The sequence below is a fragment of the Anabas testudineus genome, chromosome 12 (genome assembly GCF_900324465.2).
Source record: "Anabas testudineus chromosome 12, fAnaTes1.2, whole genome shotgun sequence".
Taxonomy (NCBI): Eukaryota; Metazoa; Chordata; class Actinopteri; order Anabantiformes; family Anabantidae; genus Anabas; species Anabas testudineus.
In genome coordinates, this window is record NC_046621.1 from 4,027,329 (window position 1) to 4,048,817 (window position 21,489).

Below are 21,489 nucleotides of genomic sequence, written 5' to 3' on the forward strand. Positions count from 1 at the left end.
ATAATTGTAGAGTGCCAAGGTTTGTTAATAAGTGTCTGGGGAGATAAAGGGAAAACACAATCAATGATTTCTCTCTCCAGATTAGCTTTTAATGAAAATGTGCTGCTCTGAAAAACTGTAAACTGATTATTGTTTTTTGTGTTATACATCAGCATAAAACCTTTTGCCCACCACCTTTTTTTAATGATTAGGAGGAATGTTTGTCAGACACAATAATATTTTCATTTAGCACTATGAGTTATTATTATTTAATAAAATCTGTTATTTTTATTTATTATGCTTATAGATCAAACATCAACATGTCGCCTAGGGTGCATTTTAGTTGCCGCGACCCCATTTCCAGCCTGGAGAAGTACAGGAGTTTACGCAGCGCACCTGAAAGCAGCATCTCACGCGTCCAACGACAGTGGCGGTTCCTACGGAGAGGAGCCGTCGGGCAGAGACGAGCCGCAGCGGAGGTGGAGTCTGTCGGCGGGGAGGGAGAAGAAAGACGGGGAACGGCACATACAACACAAACGGGGGGTGGACGCTGCATGATTGACGTTTTTAAAAAGTTCCATTACAACAAATTCACGAGTCGCGGCGAAGAGGAATAAGTCAAGATGATAAAGCCTTACTTCCTAGAGGATTTCTGGGTAGGTGCTGCTTTTGCTTTTAATTCGCGGCGCTAACACCGGCGCTATCCCGTCTTCTCTTGCTGTGTTTCCTCCCATGTTCACGTCAGGCAGGAATCACAGTTATTATTTACGTTGCAGAGGTAGCCGGACGCTCCCCAGGCTTATCCGGTTGAAGCGGCGGTGGCCGGGGCCGCCTGGCTGAGCGGTCAGCCGGCCAGCGTTCATTTTCTCCGGAGATTATTATTTAGCTACCCCGGGGTTTGGGCCTCTGTAAAGCTATCTAACATGAAACCTCCACGGATACACCCCCGCGCGTTCCAATTGGTCGTTTCAGGATCGATTGGAATGTTTATGGTCATTTCCATGAATCCTATTGGACGCTTGGGCTGTCAGTCATAGTCCTTGGCCGGACGCGTCACTTTCTTCCGTAACAAAGTTTCAGTGAGAGGCCAGATGTTAGTAAGTTAACACAGCTTTAAAACACCAGCGCACTCTCTTAATTTATGGACATTTAGCTCTTATTTTTAACTTTTAGAGCCGGTGCTGTATTGTTGATGTTACTATTACAAAGTGTGTTGTCCATTCCCTGCCTAAAGGTCACTTCTCTGTGGATAATTATTTGACGTGGCTTTGTTTTAGCAGATTGAAAAGCCTGTGTGTGTGACTGATAGGGCTCATTTATACCATAATAAATCTGTTTGTCTTTCACCTGACTTTTATAGCTTTTTCAAAACACTACAGTCATAAAAACGGTGTCAATATAAATGAAAACAACCTGGGCCACATCTCAGTTTTTGCTCAGAGCTTGGTCCTACACAGTCATTTCTGTGGTCTTTGTGGTCGACCACCTATTTCAGTTTGAGACTGAGTAGTTTTACCTCCATTAACGAGGTAATTGGTTTGCTATTTTATTTTAAAGCTCAGGTATACTTGCAGCTCATGCAGTTGTAGTTTTAAGCAAATTGATAAGAGCCTCCAATTGGATAATGGCTGCATGGATTATTATTTTTCAGCTAGAAACAAGCCTCTTATTTCTTAAACAACCATGTCTGAAGACACATCTTGTGTTCGTTGAAAAGATGTAAATCTGTTTCAGAAGGGTCAAATTATTGGCATGAATCAAGCAAAGACAACATCTAAGGAGATTGATGAAGCTACTAAAAGTGGGTTATTGAACTGTTCAATGGAAGAAGGTCATGTGGTCTGATGAGTCCAGATTTACCCTGTTCCATAGTGATGGGAGCATCAGGGTAAGAAGAGAGGCGGGTGAAGTGATGCACCCATCATGACTAGTGTCTACTGTACAGGCCTGTGGGGGCAGTGCTATGATCTGGGGTTGCTGCAGTTGGTCAGGTCAAGGTTCAGCAACGTTATGAGTCCAAAGAATGAGGTCAGCTGACTACATGTACAGGTTATCAATGAATTTTGGCTTCCTTAATGTCAAGGGTATATTTCAAAGTGCCAGGATTCATCAGGCTCAAATTGTGAAAGAGTGGTTCAGGGAGCATGACACATTTTTTTTTACACATGGATTGGCCACCACAGAGTTCAGACCTTAACCCCGTTGGGAATCTTTGGGATGTGCTGGAGAAGACTTTGTGCACAGTATACATTTATTGGTGATATGTTGCATGAGAAGTTCATGCAAGGCTGTTGAAATACTGGTGTGTATTCATTAATTTTTCATGCAGAAACACAGTATAGAATTCTTATCTTCCCTAAAGAGGGAAAGCACAGCTCTAGTTATTAGCCTCACTTGACCTCAGTTCCAGGTGGAGACCGCTGTAGTGAATCTCCTGTTTACAAAGCTGATCAAATTAACATATTTACTGAGAGTTAGGGTTCAGATAACGGTTTGAAGTAGTGAGAAAGTAAAGGAGACTTCATCATTAACTAAATGGAAAACAGGAGAGCTGAGACACTCCTGATTCTTCAATCTGCCCTTTGTGCCCTGCAGTGAGCCACAAGAGAATCCAGTGATGGCAAAGATCAGCTGTGTGTTTAACATGCACGACACACACACACTTGGCATTAGGAGATGCATCCATTTCCCTTTGACTACAAATCATCACCACACTTGCGGTCACTTCCCCTTTTCACAGGAGAATTCACCTATAGTATGTAGAGCTTCTCCATTCTGTGCTCATTCACTCTGTCGAACATTTTTGTTGTCCCCTTTTCTCACGAGCTCTGATGTAGACAATATCAACCCCTCAGCTGAATAAACAAGTTCTTTAGGAATTAAGAGCCAGACATTCTACCGCCATGTTGTTTCTCTGTCCAACTTGCTCCACTGGGTTGGTCACTGGCTGCAGCGTTTCCTTTATATGTATGTGTTCATCTCATTTCCCTTTTTTCTGTGTATTAAATATATGTGTGAGTAGACTACATAACTGTGGTCTGTGTAACAGAGTGTTTTTATTGTAAACACTGCAGTATATTTAACTTTCCCCATACATGTGCTGAAATCAGCAGATAGTAGCCTTAATGCTCTAGTTTTAGCCCTGGATTTATGATAAGCCTATGGTCGATGTGGGCTGTGATAGTTCTCAGCATATCATGGGAAAATAAGATGGCATTGTGATTAGCAAACAGTGTTGATACAGCCAACAGCCTGGGACAGCCTTCTTGTCCCTGGTGTGTGTTTTGTGTGTGGTCTAATAGGTTCTCATGAAACTCACTGTGGAAGCTTACGGCCAGACGTCAAGTGTCACAATAACACTGAAAAGACTGAAGTAAGAAGAAGAAGTAATGGATAGTAGCGACGCATTTCCGTTCATGTAGCCACACACTCAAGTACACAAATACAAGCTTCTACCATACTGCTTTCCATCTTCGTCTCTGGAGGCAGGCCTTGCAAAGAGCCTGAATTGCATATAGAGGTAGTTAATTAAGTCATGGTTAATTGTCAAATAGCCATAGAGTGGATGTCACATCCTTAACACTAAGTACTGTTCAGGTTCTTATATATCTATGTTTCTACCACAAATTGTGGCCTGTCTGTACTTAGCACATACTACATACAGCACACTATGTGTGTTGCTGCTGTGACTTGCAACAGCTCAGTGAACTGGTCCCAAACCTCCCTGGTCACATGATCTAGGTCAGACACCCTGATGTCATCCTGCTGTCTACCCCGTCTCTGCTCTGGGGTGTGCAGGCTCCACCAGGCCACCGTTTACACTTTGTGTGGAGTGAAGAGTCTTGTTTTTGCTGTTCCTTAATTTCTCAGTGAAAGTGTGCACACGCACATATTTCTCAACTGCCTTCAACTGAACATTAGTCCAATACCTGAGAAGAACGTCAACTGGCACATATCTTCCTGGTATGCTTGGTTGCTACTGAAAATAATGTGACCAAACCACCTACAGCACACTTAGCCTACCTCCTATACATTTAGCACTACGGTGTGAAGAATGCACATATTAAGTTTACTACAGAAGTGAACTCATATGCTGAAACAAAAGCAAACTTGAACATTACTGCTGACTTTGTCAATTCAACAGTACTGAAACGTACTGTTCACCCGTGCCACCATCATGATGGAAGGAGTTATTTATTGGATTACACTACGTTTGTTTTAGTTTGGTGTTCCTGTTAATTCTAGTTGTAAATGTACAGTGTATCAGTGCACTGAAATTAGAAGTTTAAAGTGACTCTTTTGGTCAATTTAATCTTTAGTTATCTTTTGTTGTCATAAGGTGAATGCAGTATGATACTCAGGACTGTTTCCATGTTATGGATTTCATTATGCCTGTCAGGCATTAAACACTTGATTCTCCACACACAGGATATTGAAACAGGTTTTGTTCTCTTAACAGAAAGAGAGCGAATTCCTGTCCTCCTCTGCCTGGCAGATGTTACATGATAAACTGCAGCACTGTGGTTTTGTTTATCTGTCCTTAAAGGTGGTATGTTAGATTACGGATGTCTGCAAACCAACTGTTCCATTTTGTCTTGATTGCACTCTGTAATTACATCTGTGTTATTGTTGCATGTGAGAACATTATAGGGTATATATTTTAAGCAGTCTGTGGTATGTTTTGCAGTCGTGGCTCTTTAACCTTCATATCAAACAGAGACACTGCCTGTGTCTCACTCTGCCTCTTTAAATCTGTCACACATTTGAGCTGATGAGGAAACTGGGTGCTATATATGCATACATATATTTTGGTTTAATTTTATCACACACGACGTACAACTGTCTGATTTAGATTAAATTGTATGAGTGTTAATATTTCCTACGAAAGCAAACAGGAGTTATTAGTAAGAAGAGGGTTAAATTGACTTTAGGAAGCAGGTGGAAGAGACAAGAGTCAAAGCCTTTTCATTTATGTTAAGCCGTTCTTTGCATGATAAGTAGTATAACTTCAGTTACGAGTTCTTTGAACCTTCAGTAGTTCTCAGCCGGTGCTTAAGGACCAGAGTTGTCTTTGTTTTTCCAAGAAAAGAATGAACCAGTTTCAGTGTAAATACCACTATACAACCTGGAGTTATAGTTTATTCCTGTATATTAAAGTCTGTATGTAATAATAACTGAGGTTCCTGCTTTTTCCATCCTAGCTCGTCATTTAACTGCTTGTGAGTTAGACAGCATAACCATTAGTGCACATTCAACCGTGACAAAAGCAGTCTAGTTTCCGGACTATTACCTACAGTACTTTTTCCAGCCTAAAGCACACAAAGACACTGAGTCTCCTGTAGTCTGTGGAGTGCACGTGTATTTCAGCCACTAGACCAGGCTGAGTATTGGACAACTGGCACTGTTCACTTTCTTCTTCCTTTTTAATAAACTCAGTCTGCAGGAAGCTGTCTCAGTTGCACACTGCGCTATTGCCTAAACAAACTGTGATTGACATGTGTTTCAACATATTTTTAAAAAGGTTTTCATCTGAATCTAAGCATAACGAGTCCATCTAAATTTCACAATGTGTGTTTTGAATATTAAACACCCAGTAGGATCAAGAAACTGTGCAGAACTCTAGAATTACTCCACATGTAGATGTTCAGTGTAATTAACTCAGACACGTTAGATAATTTGAATTAGTTATGGGTGATATCTTTACATTATTGGAGTTAATTCCATTATTGTAACCTGGTGAAAAGTCAAAAACGCCCTGAGCTGTTTCCTGTGTTTGTTTTTATTTTTCTTTGTATTCAATCATATCGCAGTCCACATGAGCACAGTCTTTTTGCACAGAATGGTCAGTCTTCCTGTTGCTGTTCTGGTCTCTTTGGAGCCATGTGTTGTCGCTCACTTTCATCACTTCCCTGTTTTGTAGACTCATTGGCCAATTGTCAGTGTTTCTCTCACCGTGTTTTTCTTCAAAATCAGACAGTGCTACTGTAGCGTGAGGTTAGTGTTATGGCCTGTCGTTCACATCCCCATCTTGACATCTAATGCACGCAGTAGTTTCCATGTCATACTACAGGCAGAGAAAGAGCTAAACATCTACTCTTTAACTGTGATCTTCTTACAACAGGAAGCACGCCTCAGTGGTCTGCACACTGAAGTAAAATGTAGGCCAGTGAGCTCAAGAATGATACTTTCCTTTAATGTCTGTTAATCTGAGCTTCATTTGGCACAAACTTTCTGATTGTCCATTTTTGTCAGCGTGGAGAAGAATTAAATCACGAGTTAAAACTGCACACTGAACAGCTGCCCTGATTCTGCACTCTGCTGTACCAAACTGCTGACATTGGGTTGCTGCAGGAATCAGGAAATGTCTATGTTAAATTCTGAATTAGACAAAAAAATGAGGATGAACTGTGGTGAACTGAGCTGTTTTCATATTTGTTTCAGTGAATGCTTGAGTTTCTTTACTTATCTTTATCTGACACAGAACCGGTGCTTTGTCCTCAAGATGTCAGCAGGTATCACAGACAAAAAACATGAACTCAGTGGCTGTTATTGTAAACTGCGTGACAGTAATTTAGATATGTTGCTGTCACTGTTGCGCACTACTAGGACAGCTATTTAGGTAGAGTCTAGTTTGTAGTCATTTTCCAAACCAGTGGAGCTCTAATTTTGAAAACAAACCATCAGTGTCCTTTCAGCAAAGGTCACCGAAGTCTACTGGAAAAAATCATGAATGAAGCTGAACATTGATTCTGTGCTTTTCAGTCAAAGCATTTGTTATCAGAGAATCTTTCATTCTACAGGAGACTGATGAGTAACGCAGTAGGAGAGTCCCTCTATGTTAATTTAAGTGTGATGTTGTCATCGAAATTACTTCTTTGTGGTCAAATTCAGATTTAATTTATTGGCTTATTTACACTGATCAGTCATAACATTAACACCACCTGGTGGCCATGTGTCAGCTGGGAAAACTTAAATGCCGGCCATGATCGGCAGGTGTTCAAATACACAGCAGCATTGAAACCTGCCCTGTCTGTGTATTAAATCATTGTTTGATTAGTCAAGACTGACAAAAATGAATGTTATTAGTAGCTGTGTTGGTAGTTGGCGATCGTTTCCGTATTGATCAATCTGCCGATTTATATTCTTGATTGATCATTTTATCGTTTGGTGTATAATGTCAGTAAATTCTGTCAAGTTCAAGTTTCTGTAGCCTTTTTATATTGAGTTTATATTTGTCAGTCAGATATATAAAAGCAAAAGACTTTCATTCATTGGAGCAGGTTAACATCTCTGTTCATGAGTCAGTCATGTGCAGAACATTCAACAGTCATGGTAACCATAGCAGGTCACCACAGAGGGAGCCATTGCTCTCCAAACAAACCATTGCACCATACCTGCAGTTTGCTAAGACCACCGTGACACTCAACAACACTACTGGAAGATGTATTGTGGACACATGAAACAAAGATAGATTTGTTTGGGAAGAACACACAGCACTACACATGGTGTAAAGAGAGAGTGTCTGTAAAAACATCATCCCAACCATGAAGTATGGTGGAGGGAGCATCATGACTTGGAGGCTATGAAGTTTATCCTACAGGAGAGTGTCTACAAGAAAAATTTTAGAAGAAGCTAAGTGATGCAACAGTAGAATGTCCCTAAACAGCAATAAAGACATAAAAGAATTGTGTTTGTTCAGCCTGAAAACTGTGTTTGTTGATTTTTGTGACTACGGTGAAGATTAGATCAAATCACTGTGACTGTTTTTGGGTTCATGGGACCAGATATTGTTGATTTGTGAATGGGGTTCATGCAGGATCCTTTAGGATAAAAAAAAAAATACAAAATCATATTTTAAAATTAAAAAACACTTAATGATTTTGCTTAATTGGTTGACATTTAAGTAGATTAATGAATTAAGTATAAAAAAATTACTTAAACCAAGCCTTCACATTTTTCTTTCATATCAATTATTAAATGATGCGTTTGCATTTTTAAAGCAGCTGCAACTGGACACCGTTATCCGGTGACATGGTTACAGCAACACATCCAGTTGTCTGGCTATCTCTTACATTATACATTTGATCCTCACACCCGTCTATGACCCTTTTCAACTGTCATTTCTCTCAAACATGGCCAGGATGAGTATGGTTGACCAGAGGCTGCTGAAAATGCAGCTGGAAGCTATGCAGACAATGAAAATGTTGCTTGCTGAAAAAGCCTTCACGGTACTGTGCGATCAATAGCTAAGGTGTTATTTTTGTTTATTTAGGCTTGGTTCCTGTTCGGCTGACTGATCTGTCTGCATTCCTTTTTGTCTCTGAAATGCAGGGGGAAAAAAATAATGGCTTTGATGTGCTCTACCATAACATGAAGCATGGCCAAATTTCCTCCAAGGAGCTGACGGACTTCATCAGAGAAAGGTACGACACGCTGGTCCCATACACATCAGTGTCTTATTCTATAGATGTGGACATTTCTACATGGTTAACAACATGTTCATTTAGCATTAACATTGCTCATAAACCTCTTATAGTGTCTGGTTGAACACTGTTTCAATTCTAGTTCTAACATTAAAATCATTATCTCTTGTAGAGTCTCTAATTTTGTTTTTAAGTTCAACAGTGTGACTGTACTGTAGGTAGATCAGTGTGAATGTTATGCAAACCGAACCTCTTTGTCACAGGAGCTTTAACCCGACCCCTCCTCCTGTAGCATGACATGATGTAATAAATTCATCTCAAATTCTTCCTGCCTCCATTAAGATTGGCCTCAGTGTTTGAGAGAGGTACGGTGTGTTTCCAACCTGTTACATGATAGACGGGGACGGAGAGTCTACTCTCTACCTGACATAGAGGAATACATTAGTCATGAAGGAGAGAGAAGATCAGGCAGAAATTAATTTATTGTGTTCTAAACTATGGCTCCCTCTCGTGGGGAAAACGGTTCTGTGCGTTGTGTTAATTTACGGCTCTGGAAAAAAACAAGAGATCACTGCAAAATAATGAGTTTCTCAGGTTTACATTTTTTACTTTATAGTGTAGGTACATATTTTGGTAAAAAACCCTGCTTTGTTTATTTTTTGTGAACTGCAGGCAATACGTCTCCTAAATTCTGAATGAAACTATTGTTATTCAGAAGACATGTTTAAAGGAAATGACTTCACATCAAAATAATGAAAATGACGCAGAGTTTGAATAATTCATAGAAAAGTCTATACTAAGGGAAAAAAAAGAAATATATTCACTTGTAAACAAAGGGTTGATACTGATTTCACTAAAGAACCTTCAGAAATCAGTATTTAATGGAAAAACACAGATTTGCAATCACTGCTTTTATGCCTTTTGGCTGCTCTCCACCAGTTTTTCACATCGCTGTTGGGTAACTGTTCCACACCTTCAGCGTAAAAACCAACAGGATTCAGGTGATCACCTAATCAATCCCTCATGAAACAGAATTACATGTGCTGGTGTGAGACTTTAACAGCCATTCTCATATAGATGCTAATTTATGAAAACATCTCAGTGGTCACAGTTTTTTCCAGAGCTGTATTTATCCACAGCTGCTCTATCAGCTGTCAGCTGTTTTGCAATGCTTTTCAACACTAAACAGATTTTTACCAAGACACAAGTGCATTCATAAGATCCGTAAAATCTCTCGTAGGCGTTTTCTAGCAGCTACCTGCACTGCACATGCTTTTCTTCTTCTGTGTGTGTGAACCTTATTAGTTATGTTATATGAATACTTTTTTTTTTTTCCTTTCTATGTTTACCTGCACTACATAGCAACCGTCATATTTTGGTGTTTTAGCACTTGCACAATAATCAGCAGTAAAGAATGACACATGTGGTTGGCACTGCCGGTTGATAAAGAGACATGTTTGCTTTGTCAGCACCACCGGGAATTTATTCAAATGTTCCACCTCTATACAGCTGTCATTTCTTTTGTTCAAGAATAACGTCATGAGGACCATCTGTGGTAGACATTTTGATTTAAATCATATATACATGCATACTGTTGTAAAAAAAAAAAAACAAACATAAAGAAACTGGCTTTTTTGCTGCACAAAGATTGGAAGTGGGCGTATAATGCATCTCTAGCTTGTTCCATCATCTATTATGTTGTTTTACTGTGTGTGAGTTTGCTTGTTGCTCTATGGGATGTTTGTGTTTGTGTGTATTTATTATGGATGCGTGTGTCTGTGTGTGTGTGTGTACATTTGTCCCGTTTCCCCCTGGCTGACCTGGTTCCTGTGATGTGACTGCAGAGAGAGGCTGGCTAAATGAGACATGTATAATTCAGGCTTTCACTGTAACACTGCTGTAGTTTTGTTTAATCTTGTATTTTCTTTTCTTTTACTTCTGTCATTCGATGGCAGAATGAGGGGGATTCAAACTCCAGCTTTCATACACTGTCAGCTTCAACATGAGGTTTATGAACAAATCACTAGCCAAACCACACTTATTTGCACATACACGGTGCATGTGGTCAAACATTTATGTTGCAAGTTCTAAGTGGATGTTTTTGGCTGAGATCTTCAGTAGTTCAGCGACATGCCCTATTTGAGCTCTAACCTAGTTGCACATACTTTGGAAAAACTTTGTCATACTATATAATACAAGGCTTTGAAGGTAGAATTGTTATCGTTGCCTCATTGCCACTGTTAGCTTTGGGCTAATTGAACATTGTTTGATAAGTAATCTCTCTCCTTCTTTCTTTCTATTTCCCTCTCAAAGGAGCACTATTGAAGAGGCCTATGCAAGGTCAATGACCAAACTTGCCAAGTCAGCTGGCAACTTTTCTCAGCTTGGGTAAGTGTGAACAGCATTTGAAGGAAAGACCGCTATGGTGTAATGTGGACATGAATATCTTGCACTGTCCTAAACTCTGAAGTGCTCGCCATCCTTTATTATAGGACATTTGCTCCTGTGTGGGATGTGTTCAAGACCTCAACAGAGAAGCTGGCCAGCTGTCACATGGAGCTAGTGCGGAAACTGCAAGAACTCATAAAAGAGGTCCAGAAGTATGTGGATGAGCAGGCCAAAGCGCACAAAAAGGTAAAGATATGGAGAGGAGAAGATTTTAAGTGGTAAATGCTTTGTAAACAGAAAAAGCTGTGCAAAATTTACCAAAATAAAATACAGTGTAAAACTGAAAAGATTCCCTTTTTCTATCATTGTATCATTCTCCAGTATGAGTTGTTTCATACTGTAGTGATTGACCCTAGAGTATAAGGAGTTGCACATCAAGATAGAACTTTACCTGAAACAGAATAAACAGTATTTGAATCTTTGGGAAACGTAGTGTGCAGAGTTATTCTATGAAGCTTTTGCACCTCACTCCTTTATGTCTCCTTCCCGCCGAGACACCATCAGCTCATATCTCATGCATGAAGCAACATAACACAAAGTAAAGTACGAGCTTAAAATTAGCGGGGTTGTGTTTGTGCTTTCAGCGTGAGCGTCAAAAGACACAGTTTCACCTCCCTACACTCCCTGTTCATTTCTCTTTTGGGTTTCTTGACTTGCAGATACAATGCACATTGTGGTAAAGTAAAAAAAAAAAAAACACTTTTGCAGAAGGTGCTTAAAATGTCTACACAATTTCAGATTGTTCCAGTTCTTTTGCTTACATTACTGATGTTTACATTATACAAGGGACGTGTCGAAATGAGAACAATGAAGGTTCAGTGATTTGTGGTGGCCCACCACGCTTCTTGTGTTATAAGATTACCATTTGATTAAATGCCTTTTCTCATTTCCTTCAAATCTTTAAGTTGATATGAAATGTTATAAAAATAGAACAAAGTATGATCCAGACCCAATCCAGCTATTTATTTTTTAAGAGCCAGTGTATAGCTTTAATTGTTTCCTGCTGTACTGTGCATTAGTTGTGTGTCACATGCTGGAGAGTGAGAGAAAGTGAAATAGCGTTTTACTAGAGCAATAAAGGAACTCTGTGTTTTGTTTTTTTTTCTTCACACTCACATCATAAATAAGGGTATTCCAGGACAAGTGCTGACTGTGTATTGTGCAACTACAGCACAATGGTTAACACGCTGGTGTGACAGAGTAACTGTACAGGACATTTGTGTATTGTTAGACAAAAGAAGAAGTGGCGTCGACCCTGGAGGCCGTCCAGAACATCCAGACCATATCTCAGGCTCTGCAGAAGTCCAAGGAGATCTATAATGCCAAAACTGTAGAGCAGGAGCGCCTCCGCAAGGAGGGGGCCACCCAGAGAGATGTGGACAAGGTGGGAGGTCACACTTGCATGTACACACACCCACATAATGATGGTATGGTAATAAGGCATGATGAAGTGCTTTAACCCTCCAGTCTATACAGAAACTTTAACCTCAAAAAGCTTCTTGCCTTCAGATCTTAAATAGAGCTCCTTTTCTATGCTGATTCCTCAGTTGATCTGCGAATACAAAGCTCCATTGTCTACAGTATGTAAACTGATGATAGTCATTTATCTGTCTGTTTATACTTTGCAGGCTGGAGTGAAAGCCAAAAAAGCCACAGAGACCTACAAGTCATATGTGGAAAAATATGCCACAGCTAAGTCCGATTTTGAACAGAAGATGGCAGAAACTGCACAGGTATTGTGATAATTTAATTTCCTTGTCCTGTGTGCATGTGCTTAAATAATATACATGCTCACAAACCCTGTTTATTGTCTGTCTCTGTTGTATGCAACACATTAATTGTGTAATATGTCAGTCCTCCGTCTGTGTGTGTTCCACATTTTGTGCCTTGTATCATCTCCAGATTGTGTTTTTTCCTCTGCAGCGGAATCATTATGGAAAGCTCTTATTGGATCCATCTGAAAGACTGATTAGATAAACTCCAAATTAAAATCAGATCAACAGAATTTGGCCTCCATATCTTCTGCACCACAGCAGCTCCACCACCAGAAATGGTTCCAGTTAGCCCAGCGGTTTTGTTATCCCCTAGAGAAAGCGGCATAGCAGCTTTGCTTCCCCAGGATCACAGTCTACAGCTCATCTCAAATGCAGCACATGTGCACATGAGTTATAAACACTGAACACATGTGCTCGCTGACATCATTGGGGCTCCTACATGTGTGTTCTCTTTGTCTAAGTGTGTCTGGGTGGGTGTGTCTGTTTGTGAGCGTATGCTAGCCGTTACTGTGGTGAACGACAAAAGTTCAGCATTAGTTGTGTGTATCTCTCTGTAGTGTAAATGCAGGAGTGAACCGCTCTTCATTTGCGTGTGCATGTGGTTAAAAAGGCTCATCTTCCTCTCTATCCCCACTGTGATTTTCAAGTTTATGATTATTTATTCTCATTCTTCTCGGTTTACCCCAAAAGCCAAGAGTCAGACTCAAATGGAAGTAAATACCAGCATTTAAGATTGTGATCTACACCATGCTGCTGCTGAAAGCCAGAAATAAACCCTAGTCGATGTATTTCATGAACACAATAATTGACATCTTGGGAGAGGACCTATATTTGTGTGTATGTGTTGAGCTATAGACCACCAAGACGCACAGGAAGTGGATGGAACAGAATAAGCTGAAGTTTAGTAGGGTGTATTTTCATCCTTACTTTTGTTGTCGTGCCTGACGCTATGATGCAGTTTTGTTGGCATGCAGTTAATTTGATTTCCACTGACTAGGTGATTTGTTGCGTTGCCTTGCCATAACTACCCTTGTCCTGTCTTACAGAAATTCCAAGACATCGAAGAAAGCCACATTCTCCACATGAAGGAGATCATTCAGGCATACGCACAGTCTGTCGATGAAACGCACATTCAAATAGGAGAGGTGAGTGTGTACGTACACTCTAACATTCCTGTGGGTGGAGTAGGTGTCTTGTTGACCTGAGACTATGCTCACTGGGTTCACTGTGTGTCATATCAATTAGTGTTGTCTTTGATCTCGTTAATCATTTAACTGAGAAGCAGGAAATGTTCCATTCAGGCTTTTATGCCAAGCAATTAAAAACTGATCAAAACTCCCTCTCAGCCTATCTAAAACACCTCCAGAAGTCCAAACACTTGCCAAATACTGTGTCTGATAGTTAAGTGTTTCACATGCCTGTTTGTTTCTGGAAGGGTGTGTTTAGGTTTTTGAAAATGACTTTAAGTCCAATTGTGAAGCCTTTCAAACACCATTCACAACTGTATTAATCAGGATGTAACATTAACCAGAAATTTCTTTTTATTTATTTATCCAACAATCATACTTAACAGTGCCACATTGAATAAATCAAGACTAACTACTATCCGCTGCTCTGCTCTCATTAATCTCAGTATTGATGCTGTAGTTTCCTTGTTGTCCAAAGAGGGCGGCACAGCTCCACCAAGAGTATCTCGGTCCAGTCTGGAGCTCGTGCGGCAAGTTGGAAAGAATGTGGAGCGACAGGCTACCGCAGGTTATTCAGGCCCATAGTTCCTGCTTCTGAGCAGGAGATGGGCAGTGCTGCTGCCTGTTGCTGAGTCAAATTACCATACTCCCTGAAGACAAGTGGCCAGTCTTTGCAAACCAGAAAATCAAAACAGTTCTAAGAAGTTAAGATTTAGTGATAACTATTGTTCAGAATAGTTTTTAGGGACTTTGGGAATACCAGTATTACAAAAGGGTGAGGCAGGTAGGTGAGGGAAGGAGGCTGAAGCAAGTTCTAGCTCTGCAACATTGTGCTTAATTTCTGAGGCCAGTTGCATAAATGCTGACAAGTAAACTCAAAAGCAAAGTCATCCATGCAGAGCCCTCGTGTTCTGTGGCCAATTTATTGACATTTGCATTACATTTAATTTAAACAGCTGCTTGAAAGAGCTACTGTTATGAATATCAACCTCTAAAACACAGCTATGCTTTCATTCTGTATTTCTACAGCCAATAATCTTTAAAAGACTCATGGCGTGTGTTAGAATGTTTGCTTAAGCATTTAAACAATCTCATGATGAAGTAAATTTACAAATGTATTAATTCATACAACAATAGATTGTATGGTGTATATTAGTTTTTCCACACTGGAGAAAAACAAAGACAAACAAAACCTGCCCTCCTCGGGTTTTCAGCAGTTGAATATGATGTGTGTACTAAAGGAGGAAAGCAGGAAAGCTGAAGGTAAACAGGAACATTACAGTTCTGAAAAGTGATCATGGAACGACTTTTACTGACATTGATCTAATGAGAATGTGCACCAGGTCAACAATTCTCCTAAATAGCATAAATTATCTATTTATGTATAATGGATATAATTGTTCATGTGTGTGCAAATGTATAATTTGTCTGAGAGTACTAAACTATGCTCCTGTGAAATATTAATATCCTTATTAGTACTGAAGACAGCAGGAAAAGGTCAGTAAATAAAACCAAAGCCGATTACTTGTAGGTGAAAGTGCCACTAAAATCAGGAAGTAATCCTGTCTTCCTAGCAGATATTTTCAAACAAGGCTCAGTTGGTATCAGCTCAGTGGGCATGAAGGATAAGGGGGTCAGGAGGACAGGATGAGAGGAAAAAAGTGAGCAGTGTGAAGGAAGGAAGGAAAATACCTTATACGGTATATTAAGTTCCTGTTTGAGATGAGTGAAGTGCAAAGTGGTGTTCCCTGCATAGAGAGCTTTAAACTTACATAAGGCCAGGTGTTTCAGTCGGTGTGCGTGCTTTGTTTGTTTTTTTAAGTGAGCGTTTGTGTGTGAGTGAGGATCTCTTCAAGGCAGATGAAGATGTGGGCAAAAGTCTCCACGGGATGAGGTTTGTGTGTGTGAGAGAGGCGAGCAGGGCATGCAGGTTGATGACATTAGTGCCCTCCATCGTGGCAGCAGCACCTGACAGATCGCGTGTGCTGCACTGAGCATATTTCCTCACCGTGGCAACCTCTCTGCTGCCCTCCCCCTCTTCACCCACATCGCCCTCCCCACCCTGCATCCTCTCCTGCCATGGCACAGAAGGCTAATGCACTCCGCCTCGCCACAGGGGCCCAGGGGCAGACACATATGTGTGTGTGTTTGTTTGATGGTGGAGCCTCTCTGCGCTTACAGTATCACGCACATCTAAATGGTTTGGTGAGATGGCACAGTCAACCGCTGTTCTTCATTCCCATGCCTATACATCGCTTTCACTTCCCCCTCAGTAAACACACAAGCACACATGCACATCCAAAACAAACAAGCACCAACACTCTCTTTCCTCTGATACTGCCCAAAGGGCATCAGCCAACCACAGTGCCAACAACAATGATTCAACCTGACACAATAGAATGACAGTAAAGTATAATATGTCTTCACCGGCCAAATACAAAATAAATATCAACTAAAGGCAAAGCAGGTTATGGAGAGAGTTGACAGCAACAGTTATTGTCTCTCATCTTAAAATAAATCGCAGCAAACACTCAACACAAGACACTAATCCTTTGTTTTTACATATTTTATTATTTGAAATATGTAAATGCTGGGACATAGCTGAGAAGCAGTTACTGTATCAACACACTCAACTAGATTTCTCCCAAGGTGTTAGCATTTTATTTACATTTTATACACAGTTTTATCATATTAAAAATATTTAATAAATAAATCCTACTCAGTGTTAAAAGTATTTTGCTTAGTGCTTTAAATTGTTCAGAAATATAGTGTGTATGTAGTTGACAAATTAACATCTGTGTATGAAAGTGAATGATACTCTAGTAAATTACCAAAATAAACTTGTTGATGAACTTTAATTGACGTGAATTTTAATAGAGGATAAATTGATTATCAGTCAAGTGTAGACTACTAACCCTAACACTAAATGGATCGAACAGTCACCAGCAAACATTGATTTTAAATGAGGTTCTGCCTGAGTTGAACTTGTCTTCCCATGAACTCTCTGCAGCAAGTCTGAGTGCCAGGTAAAGTGAATATTTATTTATTTATTTATTTTTATTTCGTTTTTTTCAAGGTTCACAATGAGTTTGTGAGGAACATTGAAAACACCTCAGTGGAGAGCTTAATACAGAAACTGGCTGAGAGCAAAGGAACGGGCAAGGAGAGACCAGGTAAGCCACCACCATCTTACATAATAAAGAGTGTTTGTGTTGTGTGTGAATATTGTCTCTACGTTCCAGAACCTTAAACTGTTTTCACCTGTATTGACAAAGTTGAAGTTGATGTATTTAAAATTGTGCCACCTCCAAGAAGAGTCTTGGTAGTTCCTGCGTGCTTTCATTTCACAATTATTAAATCCATTCAACACACCAAGTAGAGTTCATGGCACTTCTTGACTTGGTTTTTGTCCTGACATGATGAACAAACTGTAGGACTATATACACTATTAAACAGGTGTAACAATGTCCAATGGGTACAGTTTGACACAGGTGGAGTCCAGTCAAGTTCTAGACATTTCTCAAGAACAATTAAAAACAGTTTGAAGCCACAGTAAAAGGTCTACATACATTGGTAAAAGAGAAATTTACAAGTTTTTGATTTTTAAAATAGTTGTAAAACATCTTGTTTTGTCTGGTCAGTTGTTTCTGTGGGTTATTCGATGTAGATTGATGGAAAGATTGTGGAAAAAAGTGTGGAAGAAGTGTCTCTGAATATTTTCTGACTGTAATTTAATGGTCAGGGGACCGGGCCTTTTGCTTATTGCTTTATAGGGAGGGGAGGGTGTATAGAGAGGGGCAATTAGAAGTAAGAGAGGGCCATCAGAGTCAATCATAGTAATCTGCTGTAAAGGTAGACAGGCTTGGCATTCCAGTAAGCATGTGACACACGGGGCTTTGCCGTACTCGCAGACTAAGCAGGCAGAACCAACCTTTTCAGGAGGTCAGAGCTCAACAATGACGCTTGTGTAAACTTTGCCATGCCACAATAATCAAGGGAATACTCCTCAGACTCCTTTGGCTCTACACCCTCACCTCCTGCTCTTTCACACACACACACACATACACTCACAGCTCATTTACTAGTTAGTTGCCCCTGCAGCACTTTTAGTAATTTAAAAACTGTATTTTTACACCTTTAGCTCATACATCTATTAAATTGGCTGTGAAATCTCATGCATATGAACAGTTTAAAGTCATATGCTTTAAAAACCTAATTACTTCACTAGCCTCTGTGCTTGTGCTACATTACGTCAGGTCACACACACAAAGGGTCCACCTCTGCTGTGTTTGTGTGTACACAAACGGTGACCCCTGTGTCCAGACGCTGCATTCAAGGAGTGGTGGCCTTCATTTGTTTGGACAGCAGAATTAATTGAGGCTAAAAAAACGGTCACAAAATTCCTCTTGTATCAAGCTGTTCATTGGGGATAGCGCAGCAGCCCCGGCCCTGTCAGAAAAATAACCTGTCTGTCCCCTGATTAAATAGCTGAACGGATGGCCGGTCCAGTGCCTTTAGAAAGAGAGAGGTTGAATAAACTTTCTATTGCGGAAACAATCCCAAAGTGACACGCTGCGAAGCAGGGGGGTTTGGAGTGTTCAACGATATCCAGCTGAGCTGTCAACTGGCGGTGGGCCAGACACGCAAACCCCCACCCCTTTCCCACTCCCAGTGCCATGTGAAGCATATGCAATTTAAAAAAACATTCTCCGCTCATGCGTGACTACATGCTTCCTTCACAGAGAGTAGAAAGAAAAGAATCATCTTCCCCTGTATAAACACAGTCGTCTGTCTGTTTAGAAGATGTTTAAACAGTTCCTAATGTCTGCCCAGATTTAGGTAATATTCATGTGTCTGGTGTTTAGACTTTTTTTGCAGTTGGTGTGCATAAATATTGTCAGATGCAATCACAGGATGCTAGCGGCAAAGAGTTCCTGCTCTTCCTGGGCCTTACGTAGATCCACGGCATTTGTTTAACATCCCAGAGCTTGAATAAAGAATGCAATGTGTAATTTTCCAGTCATTTCACCCTTTCTGGCTCCTTTTTTTTCTGCTTTCTCCCGACAGTATCTACAGCTGATGTATTTAATGAAAGATGATGTCAGATGAGATAATGATTATGAGCTTCCTCTCCAGGATAAGACGCGCGTCATGAGTTCAGCCATTCTCACCTGTTTTCTGTCAGTACATTGAGTCAATGTGGACGATGAAAACACCTTCTCTCTCACTTCCTCCCACGAGGATGCCAATTTAGTTCTGATTGGCATTGAACTCACATACACAAAAAGACGTCCGTGCTGTTGTTGTGTACTCGCCGGCGGTGAAGAGGCCTGATATTGCACAGTAGAGTAGATCGGTCATTGGTGTGCTTTATCCACTTCACTTGGCGTGATGCATGCCTCTCGTGACTCGCCGCTTCCCTGCGCTTCACTCAGCATTACACACGCCAAACAATGCGTCAATTCTGCTCACCACTGACGTCCTCTGGGAAGATTGCATTGGACCGCTGCTACTGGATACATTTTGAGTTAAAATATCATTAGCTTTGTTGTTTTCAGGTCAAAGAATGTTAGTGTATCACATATATTGCCAGAGGGTCCTGCCCCCATCTCTCTCTCTCCCCCTCTGTCTCTGTCTTGCTCGCTCTCTGCTGCTATTAAGTTTTCTAGTTATACGCAGTGTATCTGTGTTTAACTGGTTTAATGGCAAACACAGACTGCACATCTTTCAAGTAATGCATTTAAAACTATTTTAGATCATGTGTACCAGAATATAACACCGTAACACTGTTTCTTCATCTTAAAGTTGAGGTATCACCCGTAACAGCATCACACACATGCAGACACAAACACAACCTCCTGCACTTCCATACATTGCATGTGTTGCTGCTGGTTCTTCCTCAGCTTTTAGTGTGTGTGTGTGTGTGTGTGTTTGTGTGTGCATGTGCATGATAAAGCACCAAACCTTTGAAAAGCCTGGCTCTGGAGGAACATTTGAAGCGTGACAATTCAAGTGCAGCTCCTTGGAGGCTAAAGTGTATAATTGATGAACATTAAGTTAGGTGTAAAGTTTGTTGTTCACTGTTTCCTCATCATATGAATTACAGTATTCAACCAAAATCAGTGTGTATTTTTAACGTCGTCATGGTTATTTCAGCTTTGTATGCATGTGTGTGCATGATTGAACATTGAGAGTAGATGTGTCCATGTAGCTTTAAGCACTTTGTGACATTATGCTTCCTGTGGGCAGGTTTAGTTTCAGCTCAGTGTAGTCCTCATACCTGTTGTATGCTGTCAGTGCCAAGACCCCTGCATTGATTGAGAATTGGTTCACAATTATGGTGATTCATGTGTCCCAGGTGGGGTTTTTAATGTGTCCCTCACAGAGTGCTGTAGAGTAGTGCTTTGTGTCCCCAGGAGGGAGTGTCTCATCTTTGTAAGGGCCACCAGACACACAGTTGACTCTGCTATTGACCCTGTCTGCCCTCTGGGACCAGCCTAGCTCTGTTTGTATACACACTCTTTATGGCACACCAGATTGCATATTGTGTGTTTGCCGCAGTGTATTTGTGCTGTGTGTGTGTGTGTGTGTGTGTGTGTGTGTGTGTGTGTGTGTGTGTGTGATTATTGCGTGATGTACATTCACAGCATTCACAGCAGTGGGTCATTGACCCTTTCCATGCCAAATGAACCCAAACGATTTTTTTTTTTTTTGTCTCATTAGGACCCATTGAGTTTGAAGAGTGCAATACAGCTATTGCTACTGAAGGTAGGTCTTGTTACAAAATTAAATTTTACTTTTACACATATGATTAAATATTAATCTCCTTTTTTTGGTGATGGGTAAATATCCTTTATTCTTCTTTTAAGGTGCCAAACCAAGGAAGCGAAAACCATTTGGGATCCCCGGTCGCAAGAAAGACAAGGACACAGACTCCACGTGAGTAAAGGCTGTCGTATCATCAGTCCACAACACAGTTTATGCAGCTTGTTTTTTCTTTGCCTCTTCAAAACATTATAAGAATTTCTGATCAGCCTGTCACAACTTTGTCTTTCAGGGAGTCGACAGAGGTTGAAGCTGCTGTGCGTAATCTTTCCCTTGATTTGTTTGTAATTACTTTAACTCAGCTTTATACTTCTTACTTTTTAAACAGCAGGAGGTAGAAAAAAAGATCCTTGTTGTTTCTTACTATGTCTACTGCCTCATTTGTTTCGTATGCTCATTCATTCATTTCTTTTTGTTTGTGCTTGTAGAACACTGCCAATGGTGCTCCCCCTGGATATTATGGGTCCATAGACATCCAGAACGCCGTAAGCAAGCTAAACCCCCACCACCACAACTACACACACACACACACTTGTATTATTTAGACTTTTACATTGAGACCTTTTTTATTTATATTAATATTTTTACATATTTGTAATTCACAATAATAAAATATATTCTATAAACAGAAGTTTTTAAAAAAGCTTTGTTGACAATTAGATTTTCTAACTAATTGCAAAGTTTCAAAAATAAAACAAGTATTAAGATTTAAATGGTTGTCCAATTTTTAATTGTATAATATTACATATACTGATTTATTTAAAGAACTTTTAATTACAATTTGTTTTGCCTAAATGTGTTATTATGTGTTAAATATTTGTGTTGTGTTAACATATTCATATAATTAAGCAG

The 21,489-nt window shown here is 40.2% G+C and overlaps 1 protein-coding gene across 3 annotated transcripts in view; it reads left to right on the forward strand.

Moving 5' to 3' along the window:
* Window positions 1–293: 293 nt before the first annotated feature.
* The window catches only part of fcho2 (FCH and mu domain containing endocytic adaptor 2), a 35,289-nt gene continuing 14,093 nt past the window's right edge, over window positions 294–21,489 (forward strand). Inside the window, exons 1-12 of one of the 3 annotated variants that reach the window (XM_026354006.1) lie at window positions 294–635; window positions 8,311–8,402; window positions 10,716–10,790; window positions 10,895–11,036; window positions 12,082–12,234; window positions 12,479–12,583; window positions 13,672–13,770; window positions 16,889–16,985; window positions 20,536–20,580; window positions 20,682–20,751; window positions 20,870–20,894; window positions 21,066–21,122. In XM_026354006.1, the coding sequence (XP_026209791.1) occupies window positions 603–635; window positions 8,311–8,402; window positions 10,716–10,790; window positions 10,895–11,036; window positions 12,082–12,234; window positions 12,479–12,583; window positions 13,672–13,770; window positions 16,889–16,985; window positions 20,536–20,580; window positions 20,682–20,751; window positions 20,870–20,894; window positions 21,066–21,122 (993 nt within the window). In that variant the 5' untranslated portion in view covers window positions 294–602. The remainder of the gene's footprint in view (window positions 636–8,310; window positions 8,403–10,715; window positions 10,791–10,894; window positions 11,037–12,081; window positions 12,235–12,478; window positions 12,584–13,671; window positions 13,771–16,888; window positions 16,986–20,535; window positions 20,581–20,681; window positions 20,752–20,869; window positions 20,895–21,065; window positions 21,123–21,489) is intronic. The other 2 variants (XM_026354004.1, XM_026354005.1) reach the window with 2 other exon arrangements.